This window comes from Pseudophryne corroboree, chromosome 8 (assembly GCF_028390025.1).
Source record: "Pseudophryne corroboree isolate aPseCor3 chromosome 8, aPseCor3.hap2, whole genome shotgun sequence".
NCBI classification, from domain to species: domain Eukaryota; kingdom Metazoa; phylum Chordata; class Amphibia; order Anura; family Myobatrachidae; genus Pseudophryne; species Pseudophryne corroboree.
The window spans coordinates 300,904,526-300,916,670 of NC_086451.1; the positions used below are offsets into that span (position 1 = coordinate 300,904,526).

The following is a 12,145-nucleotide window of genomic DNA, read 5'->3' on the forward strand; positions in this document are numbered from 1 at the left end:
AATAAGCCTGTCCCCCAGGGCCAGGGTGTCTCTCCTGTAGTGGCTGCAGAGTGCTCACCTTCTAGAGGGTCGCAGGTTCGGCATTCAAGACTAGGTTCTGGTGACCACGGACGCGAGCCTCCGAGGATGGGGAGCAGTCACACAAGGAAGAAATTTTCAGGGACTGTGGTCGAGCCAGGAGGCTTGTCTACACATAAACGTGCTGGAATTAAGGGCCATATACAACGGCCTACGACAAGCGGAGACTCTTCTTCGCGACCTACCTGTTCTGATTCAATCAGACAACGTCACAGCAGTGGCTCATGTAAACCGCCAAGGCGGGACAAGGAGCAGAGTGGCACTGGCGGAAGCCACCAGGATTCTTCGCTGGGCGGAAAATCACATAAGCGCGCTGTCAGCAGTCTTCATTCCGGGAGTGGACAACTGGGAAGCAGACTTCCTCAGCAGACACGACCTCCATCCAGGAGAGTGGGGTCTTCATCAAGAAGTTTTTGCAGAGATAACAAGTCGTTGGGGGCTTCCTCAAATAGACATGATGGCGTCACGCCTCAACAAGAAACTTCGTAGGTATTGTTCCAAGTCAAGGGACCCTCAGGCGGTAGCGGTAGACGCCCTGGTGACACCATGGATGTTTCCGTCTGTCTATGTCTTCCCTCCTCTTCCACTCATCTCAAAAATACTGAGAATCATAAGACGAAAAAGAGTCCAGACAATACTCATTGTTCCGGATTGGCCTCGGAGGGCATGGTATTCAGATCTTCAGGAAATGCTCACAGAAGATCCGTGGCCTCTTCCTTCCAGGGACGACCTGTTGCAGCAGGGGCCCTGCGTGTTCCAAGACTTACCGCGGTTACGTTTGACGGCATGGCGGTTGAACGCCAAATCCTAGCTAGGAAAGGTATTCCGGGGGAGGTCATCCCTACTCTGATAAAAGCTAGGAAGGAGGTGACGGCGAAACATTATCACCGTATCTGGAGGAAATATGTATCTTGGTGTGAAGCCAAGAATGCTCCTACGGAAGATTTTCACCTGGGCCGTTTTCTCCACTTTCTGCAGACAGGAGAGGATATGGGCCTGAAGTTAGGCTCTATTAAGGTACAGATTTCGGCCCTGTCAATATTCTTTCAGAAGGAATTGGCTTCTCTCCCAGAAGTCCAGACTTTTGTAAAGGGAGTGCTGCACACCCAGCCTCCTTTTGTGCCCCCAGTGGCACCATGGGACCTTAACGTGGTGTTACAGTTCCTTAAGTCACACTGGTTTGAACCTCTTCAAACAGTTGAGTTGAAATTTCTCACTTGGAAAGTGGTCATGTTGTTAGCCTTGGCATCTGCGAGGCGGGTGTCTGAATTGGCGGCTTTGTCTCACAAAAGCCCCTATCTGATTTTCCATGTGGATAGAGCGGAGTTGAGGACTCGTCCTCAATTTCTGCCTAAGGTGGTTTCATCGTTTCATATGAACCAGCCTATTGTGGTGCCTGTGGCTACGGGGGACTTGGAGGATTCCAGGTCTCTTGATGTAGTCAGGACCTTAAAGGTTTATGTAGCTAGGACGGCTCGGGTTAGGAAAACAGAGGCACTGTTTGTCCTGTATGCAGCCAACAAGGTTGGCGCCCCTGCTTCTAAGCAGACTATTGCACGCTGGATCTGTAACACGATTCAGCAGGCTCATTCTACGGCTGGATTGCCGGTCCCAAATTCGGTAAAGGCCGATTCCACTAGGAAGGTGGGCTCTTCTTGGGCGGCTGCCCGAGGTGTCTCGGCATTGCAACTTTGCCGAGCGGCTACTTGGTCGGGTTCCAACACTTTTGCTAAATTCTACAAGTTTGATACCTTGGCTCAGGAGGACCTCATGTTTGCTCAATCGGTGCTGCAGAGTCATCCGCACTCTTCCGCCTGGTCTGGAGCTTTGGTATAATCCCCATGGTCCTTACGGAGTCCCCAGCATCCTCTAGGACGTAAGAGAAAATAAGATTTTAAACCTACCGGTAAATCTTTTTCTCCTAGTCCGTAGAGGATGCTGGGCGCCCGTCCCAGTGCGGACTAAATTCTGCAAGACTTGTATATAGTTATTGCTTACATAAGGGTTATGTTACAGTTTTGATCAGTCTCTGGCTGATGCTGTTTTGTTTCATACTGTTTTCTGTTTCTTATGTTCCAAGTTGTACGGTGTGGATGGTGTGGGCTGATATGTATCTTGCCCTTAGATTAACAAAAATCCTTTCCTCGTACTGTCCGTCTCCTCTGGGCACAGTTCTTTAACTGAGGTCTGGAGGAGGGGCACAGAGGGAGGAGCCAGTGCACACCCATCTAAAGTCTTTAGAGTGCCCATGTCTCCTGCGGAGCCCGTCTATACCCCATGGTCCTTACGGAGTCCCCAGCATCCTCTACAGACTAGGAGAAAAAGATTTACCGGTAGGTTTAAAATCTTATTTTTCTCACTATCAATCATAGGGGGAGATTTATCAAAGCTTAGAGAGAGATATAGGCAGCTAATGGATCAACCAGGGGCTATCCAATTAGCCCAGATAAGTAGCATTATCCGCAATAAGCAGCCGCCGGAGACCCGTTTTTTTCACAGTAATACATGGGTCTGGGAACCTATTCGAGATCCCATATGTTATTGGCCGAAAATGGGTGATTTAACGCACGATAAAAACGGGGTATAATTGGGTAGCCCGATAATACGGTGTATTTTAGCCCGTTTTTGCTGTGCGGTAAGTTACCGCATGCAATTGGATACCGGCCAAAGTATCAACCAATCATCTCCTAACTGTTATTTTCCAACACAGCCTGTAAAAGCTTTGATAAATTTGCCCCATAGTCTGCAATAGTTAGGTAATCTGTGGCTGGGGAGCTGTTGTTGTACTAGATTCCTAGTCAAAGTAAAAATAAAACATACATAAAGGCCTCCCTCACTGCACAATTGTTTAAGATCTCTGAATCACTCAATATTAAAAGCCAATCATATACACCACTCTACTGTAAAGTTGTGCTTTTAAGTAAAATTGTAATGACAGTGGCACTGTTAGCCATCAATAAAATGGGTGTGCATTATTAGATCTACACTAAACAGGTCTACAATCAATAGATCTACCACTAATGGTAGACATTCATTAGGTCGACAGGATGAAAGGGTCGACATAGAATAGGTAGACAGTAGAAAAGGTTGACAAGGTCAAAAGGTCAACATGGAAATTTTTGACACAAAAAAGGTAGACACAATTATTATTTTTTGGGGTGTTTGTTACTTTTCTGCCACAAACAAGCCCAATTAGTGTACTATGTCCCCTCATATGCTTCAGGTAAGGTTACTATTCCCAATCATAGTCCACGTGGATGGTAAAGTATAAAAAAAATTAAAAAACAAAACATGTGTCGACCATTGTCATGTTGGCCTTTTGACCCTGTTGACCTTTTGAACTGTCTTCCTTTTACATGTTAACATTTTTACCCTGTCGACCTAATGCATGTCTACAGTTAGTAGTCGACCTATTGACTGTAGACCTTTTTATGGACCTGATACCCAATAAAATAAAGTGATACCCTTGATGAGATGTAGATTATAAACTTTTCACACTACAGAGGTCACTATTCCCTCTAAGATGAGCGATCTGGAAAATACAGTGTTAAAAAAGGAACTGAACTTGCAAAGCAGCCCTTCAGAGTGGAGTTGTCATTAGCAATAACTAGTAAACTCCAGATTATTTGGAGTACAGAGAATAGTGTTTGGATCTCTTCATCTTTGTCTAAAGCTGTCCACAGAAGAGCAGAGCAGGTTAGTTAGACTGAGCGGCAATTTCTAGACCAGTGTTCAATTTGGCCATACACAACATGTGCAACTGGACCTATCCGGGCTTGGAGTGGGCTATGGGTGGGCTTGGATGGTGGCCATACACATGCAGGTAACAAGCATCAACTGCAAGAATTTTCTGGCAAAACCAGCTGATTGCTCCAGATCAGGTTTTGATTGGGATTGCTAGCCATTTAGGAGACACGCACCATGCACATAGTGATGACTGGGCATGGTGGTTGAAAATTACCTAATTCTTCCACACAATTGGCATGTATGTGGAAGAATCTCTAAGGTTTAATGCAGATGAACAGCATGAAGATACGATTGATTGATTGATTGATTGATTGATTGATTTATATATATCTCAGGCAGGTAATGTTCTCCCAGCATCTGCTGAACCCAGACTGACTGTCAAACAGGGAAGTGCGATTCATCACTCCACAGAACACGTTTCCACTGCTCCACAGTCCAGTGTTGGTGTGCTTTACACCACTCCATCCGGCAGTGGACAGTTTTTGTGCTTGCATTAATGTCATTGGAACTCTTCAGCTATGGAATCAGCAGAGCGTTGGCGACTTTTACGCACCATGCACCTTAGCAGTTGTTGACCCCACTCTATGGTTTTTACGTGGTCTACCGCTTCGTGGCTGAGTTGCTGTTGTTCCTAAACGATTCCACTTTCTAATAATATTACTTACAGTTGACCGTGAAATATCCAGCAGGGATGAAATTTCACAAACCATCTTATTGCAAAGGTGGCATCCTATCACAGGACAAGGCAAAACCATGCCTTGTAATTGATTGCCGCTTTAAAAAACATCGGAGATTGACTGGCATCCCACGCCTCCGGCAAACTCGGACCCTATTGGCCCATGTAACCTATGGCAGCTCAAATCGCAGACTTTTCTTCGTAGCTCATAGAGGTGCGCAGGAAAATCTGTCATTCCTCGCATCTTCTCATCGCCTGCAGTGCAGACAGATCTGAAGATATCTTTAACAACAGCATGCTCCTGGATGTGGCTGCTGAATTATATATTGTGCAGTCACGCAATATATCATCGTTCTGTTGGTCGTGCAATCGGCCAGGATTGTCTAGTGTGTACTCAGCTTAAATATTGACGTTATTATATGCCAAATAACCATGGTGCTTAATCACAATTCAATAAATAAATAAATAAGTAAATCAGTCAGTCAATCACCTTGAGTAAGTTTGCGGTCAGTCCATTCCACAGGCTCAACACTCCTTTTGTCTTCACTATTTGTCTAAAGCAATCAAGCACTCCATTAAAGTGGACATCTACTCCCCCACAATGAGGCAGGACCTGGTTTTGCGCCTGTGAAAAATAAAGCGTATTCAATGGATGAGAACCAAAACAGCAGCTTTCAATTGAATACTATAATTATAGTTGTGCCTGTAAACCACAGGAAACAATATCATCTGGACAATGAACTGCTGTCTGCGCAGTGTCAGCGACTATTTATTAGCCATACAGTGCAAAAGTTAAAATTGTGACCTAAATTTGAGCAAGAATTATATGAATGTATTTCCTAATGCTGCACTATACTCTAGTGCAATCAATGTCTCTTTCTTACATTTAAGTACTACGCCCAGAACAGGTAATTCCTGTTTAAAGCCAGGAGGGCACAGACACACAGGCCGATATTACAACCTGGAGTAGGATTATCAATTGCAAACTCTTCCTGATTATTCACCGTGTTTGCAACAGGACTTCAATACTGAGAAGAGGAACATATCTTTGTTAAGTAAGGGTTGGTTATCAGTGCAATAACTGTAGCCGTGTATAGTATGCTGTATGTTTTTATGTCAAATAAATCAAGGAGAAAATACTGTTTTTCTGTGGAGGGCAAAGTACTGTAAAAGGGCAAAAAGGAGACATTATAGATCAGATAGAGGTTTTAGAATTCTATAGTTAACAAAAATAGTTTCTAAATATGTGCTTACAAGCTGTAAGACCATGGGCCTGCTTCTGAGGTGGGAGTAAGCAACAAAAGATCAAGCAACTTTGTACCTGGAACAAACCATGGGGGTCATTCAGACTGGATCGCGGCAGCGAGAGCATCACAGGGCTGCGATCGCCTCTGCCTGATTGACAGGCAGAGGTGGTCGCAGGGCGGGAGGGGGTGTGCCAACGGCGTTAGAAAGCCGTTGGTGGGGTGCAGTCCGGACAACGCAGGCGTATCCGGAGCATTGCAGAGGTAATGTCACATGCAGCCGCTGGGACTCGGGACACGGCAGGTAGCCGCCTTCAGGGAGCTACTCTGCGGGTGCAAAGGCATAGCCGCCGTGCGATGCTTTCGCACCCGTGCACGCGAGGGGAGGGCCAGACACGGGGGGTCCCCCCCCCGCATGTCTGAATAACTGATCGTAGATGTGCTAAATTTAGCACATCTACGATCAGATCTGAATGACCCCCCATGTTGCAATGCAAGGGGTGCAAATACATTTATAACTGTTGCATTCAGGGTGCTAATTTTGCATGTAGCCCACAAATGCTGGACAGCTACTGTATATTTTAACACTGCAATTTAGATTTGCATTTGAACACACACTCTTCAAATTAAAATCTCTCTGCACACTTTAAATCTGCCCCACCTGCAGTGAAGAATGGTTTTTGCCAAGGTGTCCAGTTGAACGACATATTGGGGCAGATGTATTAAGCCTGCCTGGAGAAGTGATAAAGCAATTATATGTAGAAGAAGATAATGCACCAGTCAATCAGCTCCTGGCAATTTACATATTGGAGCTGATTGGCTGGTGCGTTATGATCTTGCAATTATCACTGCTTTATCACTTCTCCAGGCTTAATACATCTGCCTCATTGTTCGTTCGAGCGACGAACGATATATTGTAAAGTTATTGATGAGTGTGTACACCCAGTATGTCTGTGATCGATGTTATTCACAGACAAGTCGGCCCTGCAACACAGCTGATACCGATAGAACTTTCAGGCATGTCTGGCTGTGTGTACGGCAAAATGCCCCATATGCTGGGTGCAGGAACTGTCAACAATGACATCACAGCTGGGTGGGCAAACACAAATGCCCGCCCAGTTGTGATGTTTGGCCAGACATATCGAGTGGCCGATTGGTAAGTGTGCATGCTTATCTAATCAGACACTCTGGGGTAAATTTACTAAAGGTTCTAAAAATGAAAAGTGGTGATGTTAACCATAGCAACCAATCAGATTCTATCATTTCTCTGTTCCATCCTAGAAAATGACAGAATCTGATTGGTTGCAATGGGCAAAATCACAACTTTTAATTTTTAGAATTATTAGTACATTTACCACTCAGTTGGCGGATCCGGCGGCATAGTGCATACCCATCCTTACTTGCTCTTTTTTGCTGTATTTCCACCTCTGAATCAGGCCCTGTGTATATACATTTTTCTTTTTTATGATCCTATGATTTTAGCCACCACTTCTGTAGAAGCACGTGGATTTTCAGACAATGGGGTATATGCAATTAGCGGCGAATCGCGGCAATTTTTCGGGCGTTTTTTAATTCGACACAATTCGACCGTCTAATTTCGGCAAGTGGGTGCCGAAATTGACCATATTCAATAAAAAACGGATTCGACAGTCCCGCTGACGAAAAACGGCCGATTTGACGGATTTTGTTCCGATTTTTAAAAACGGGGGAAAAAACGAAAAAACATTGCGTGGGGTCCCCCCTCCAAAGCATAACCAGCCTCGGGCTCTTCGAGCCGGTCCTGGTTCTAAAAATCCGGGGGGGGGGAAATGACAGGGGATCCCCCGTATTTTTAAAACCAGCACCGGGCTCTGCGCCTGGTGCAAAAAATACGGGACGACAAAAAGAGTAGGGGTCCTCCGTATTTTTTACACCAGCATCGGGCTCCACTAGCTGGACAGATAATGCCACAGCCGGGGGTCACTTTTATACAGCGCCCTGCGGCCGTGGCATTAAATATCCAACTAGTCACCCCTGGCCGGGGTACCCTGGGGGAGTGGGGACCCCTTCAATCAAGGGGTCCCCCTCCCAGCCACCCAAGGGCCAGGGGTGAAGCCCGAGGCTGTCCCCCCCCCATCCAAGGGCTGTGGATGGGGGGCTGATAGCCTTTGGAAAAATGAAAGAATATTGTTTTTTCCAGTAGTACTACAAGTCCCAGCAAGCCTCCCCGCAAGCTGGTACTTGGAGAACCACAAGTACCAGCATGCGGGAGAAAAACGGGCCCGCTGGTACCTGTAGTTCTACTGGAAAAAAATACCCAAATAAAAACAGGAGACACACACCGTGAAAGTAAAACTTTATTTCATACATGCCGACACACACACATACTTACCTATGTTGACCCGCCGACTGCCACGCCCCCCTCGTCACTGAAGAATCCGGGGTACCTGTGAATAAAATTATACTCACCTCAATCCAGTGTCCAGGTTATATCCACGTACTTGGCAAAACAACAAAACGGCAACCCAGACCAAACGGACTGAAAGGGGTCCCATGTTTACACATGGGACCCCTTTCCACGAATGCCGGGACCCCACGTGACTGCTGTCACAGAAGGTCCCTTCAGCCAATCAGGAAGCGCTACTTCGTGGCACTCACCTGATTGGCTGTATGCGCGTCTGCTGTCAGACAGCGCATCGCACAGCTCCCTCCATTAGTTTCAATGGTGGGAACTTTGCGGGTAGCGGTGGGGTTACCCACGGTCAGCCGCTGACCGTGGGTGACCTCACCGCTGACGCAAAGTTCCCACCATTGAATATAATGGAGAGGCTTTGCGATGCGCTGTCTGACAGCAGACGCGCATACAGCCAATCAGCAGAGTGCCAGGACGTTGCGCTCGCTGATTGGCTGAAGAGACCTTTCTGTGACAGCAGTCACGGGGGGGGGGGGGGGGGGTCTCTGCATTCGTGGAAAGGGGTCCCATGTGTAAACATGGGACCCCTTTCAGTCCGTTTGGTCCGGGTTGCCGTTTTGTTGTTTTGCCAAGTAGGTGGATTATAACCTGGACACTGGATTGAGGTGAGTATAATTTTATTCACAGGTACCCCGGATTCTACTTGGACAAGAGGACCGAACGTCGTGTCAACATAGGTAAGTATGTGTGTGTCGGCAGGTGTGAAATAAAGTTGTACTTTCAAGGTGTGCGTGTCCTGTTTTTATTTGGGTATTTTTTTCCCAGTAGAACTATAGGTACCAGCGGGCCCGTTTTTCTCCCGCATGCTGGTACTTGTGGTTCTCCACGTACCAGCTTGCGGGGCAGGCTTGCTGGGACTTGTAGTACTACTGGAAAAAACAATATTCTTTCATTTTTCCAAAGGCTATCTTGGATGGGGGGGACAGCCTCGGGCTTCACCCCTGGCCCTTAGGTGGCTGGGGGGGGGGTGACTAGTTGGTACTCCCCCAGGGTACCCCGGCCAGGGGTGACTAGTTGGATATTTAATGCCACGGCCGCAGGGCGCTGTATAAAAGTGACCCCCGGCTGTGGCATTATCTGTCCAGCTAGTGGAGCCCGATGCTGGTGTAAAAAATACGGAGGACCCCTACTCTTTTTGTCGTCCCGTATTTTTTGCACCAGGCGCAGAGCCCGGTGCTGGTTTTAAAAATACGGGGGATCCCCTGTCATTTTTCCCCCCGGATTTTTAGAACCAGGACCGGCTCGAAGAGCCCGAGGCTGGTTATGCTTTGGAGGGGGGACCCCACGCGATGTGTTTTCGTTTTTTTTCCCGTTTTTAAAAATCGGAACAAAATCCGTCAAATCGGCCGTTTTTCGTCAGCGGGACTGTCGAATCCGTTTTTTATTGAAAAAATACGGGGGACCCCTACTCTTTTTGTCCCCCGTATTTTTTGCACCAGCACCAGGCGCAGAGCCCAGTGCTGGTTTTAAAAATACGGGGGATCCCCTGTCATTTTCCCCCCCGGATTTTTAGAACCAGGACCGGCTCGAAGAGCCCGAGGCTGGTTATGCTTTGGAGGGGGGACCCCACGCCATTTTTTTTCGGGATTTTACCATTCCATTTAAAAAAATAAAAATATATATATTTTTAAAATATATAAATAATACTTGTGCCTCCAAAATAGACAAACCAAGTACCTAATCCCTTCTAATATAAATAGATATGCTATTACCAATAAAAAAAACACCAAAAAAAACATGTTTTAAATGTTTTTTATTAGATTCCCCCACCAAAGTGTGGCGGATTGAAAATGACGAATTTACTGTCTAAAAGCACTGTTGTCGAATTTCCAAACTTCAATTGAATATACTTTTGGCGAATTGCTGCATTTGTACCATTGCAGAAATGTCGAATTTGACAAATGTCGAATTTCAAAAAGTCGAATTTTGAAAGTCCGTTTTTTTGACGGAAAGTACTGAATTGCATTGTCGATTTTTTTTTTATGGCGAAAAAGTCCAGTTTTTCGACAATTTCGGGAATTCGACCGCAATTGCATATACCCCAATGACTTATTTAAGCTCAAACCAGGCTTAAATGAGCAATATGATTTTAGAAAAACAGTACAATGTAAAGCTTTTACTTTGTGGCATCATCTCCGAAGACCGCAGAGTAGACGTGCACCTTGCACTGGGAGTTTACAAGTGTAATGTGCATCCTACTTGCTTTGTGGTGGAGCTCCTCAGTGATCTCTGGAAATGTCCTAATCGCTCTAATGTTAGATTAGAGATAGGGCTCATTCATAAAGGAAGTACTAAGAAAATAAGATTTTACTTACCGATAAATCTATTTCTCGTAGTCCGTAGTGGATGCTGGGGACTCCGTCAGGACCATGGGGATTAGCGGCTCCGCAGGAGACAGGGCACAAAACTAAAGCTTTAGGATCAGGTGGTGTGTACTGGCTCCTCCCCCTATGACCCTCCTCCAAGCCTCAGTTAGGATACTGTGCCCGGACGAGCGTACACAATAAGGAAGGATATTGAATCCCGGGTAAGACTCATACCAGCCACACCAATCACACCGTATAACTAGTGATCTAAACCCAGTTAACAGTATGACAAACGTAGGAGCCTCTGAACAGACGGCTCACAACAAATAACAACCCGATTTTTTTGTAACAATAACTATGTACAAGTATTGCAGACAATCCGCACTTGGGATGGGCGCCCAGCATCCACTACGGACTACGAGAAATAGATTTATCGGTAAGTAAAATCTTATTTTCTCTGACGTCCTAAGTGGATGCTGGGGACTCCGTCAGGACCATGGGGATTATACCAAAGCTCCCAAACGGGCGGGAGAGTGCGGATGACTCTGCAGCACCGAATGAGAGAACTCCAGGTCCTCTTTAGCCAGGGTATCAAATTTGTAGAATTTTACAAACGTGTTCTCCCCCGACCACGTAGCTGCTCGGCAGAGTTGTAATGCCGAGACCCCTCGGGAAGCCGCCCAGGATGAGCCCACCTTCCTTGTGGAATGGGCCTTGACAGATTTAGGCTGTGGCAGGCCTGCCACAGAATGTGCAAGTTGAATTGTGCTACAAATCCAACGAGCAATCGTCTGCTTAGAAGCAGGAGCACCCAGCTTGTTGGGTGCATACAGTATAAACAGCGAGTCAGATTTTCTGACTCCAGCCGTCCTTGAAATGTATATTTTCAATGCCCTGACAACGTCCAGCAACTTGGAATCTTCCAAATCGCTAGTAGCCGCAGGCACCACAATAGGCTGGTTCAGGTGAAACGCTGACATCACCTTAGGAAGAAACTGAGGACGCGTCCGCAGTTCTGCCCTGTCCGAATGGAAAATCAGATATGGGCTTTTATACGATAAAGCCGCCAATTCTGATACTCTCCTGGCTGAAGCCAGGGCCAGTAGCATGGTTACTTTCCATGTAAGATATTTCAAATCCACCGATTTGAGTGGCTCAAACCAATGGGATTTAAGAAAATCCAAAACTACATTCAGGTCCCACGGAGCCACTGGGGGCACAACCGGGGGCTGTATATGTAGTACTCCTTTTACAAAAGTCTGGACTTCAGGAACTGAAGCCAATTCTTTCTGGAAGAAAATCGACAGGGCTGAAATTTGAACCTTAATGGACCCCAATTTGAGGCCCATAGACAATCCTGTTTGCAGGAAATGTAGGAATCGACCCAGTTGAAATTCCTCCGTGGGGGCCTTCCTGGCCTCACACCACGCAACATATTTTCTCCAAATGCGGTGATAATGTTGTGCAGTCACCTCCTTCCTGGCTTTAACCAGTGTAGGAATGACCTCTTCTGGAATGCCTTTTTCCTTTAGAATTCGGCGTTCAACCGCCATGCCGTCAAATGCAGCCGCGGTAAGTCTTGGAATAGACACGGTCCCTGCTGAATCAGGTCCCGTCTTAGAGGTAGAGGCCACGGATTTTC

The 12,145-nt window shown here is 46.4% G+C and overlaps 1 protein-coding gene across 1 annotated transcript in view; it reads right to left on the reverse strand.

Annotated features, from left to right (window-relative positions):
* Window positions 1-12,145, reverse strand: part of SLC25A43 (solute carrier family 25 member 43) — a 165,505-nt gene that overhangs the window by 27,201 nt on the left and 126,159 nt on the right. Inside the window, exon 4 of the mRNA XM_063937347.1 lies at window positions 4,992-5,126. Within this exon, the coding sequence (XP_063793417.1) occupies window positions 4,992-5,126 (135 nt within the window). The remainder of the gene's footprint in view (window positions 1-4,991; window positions 5,127-12,145) is intronic.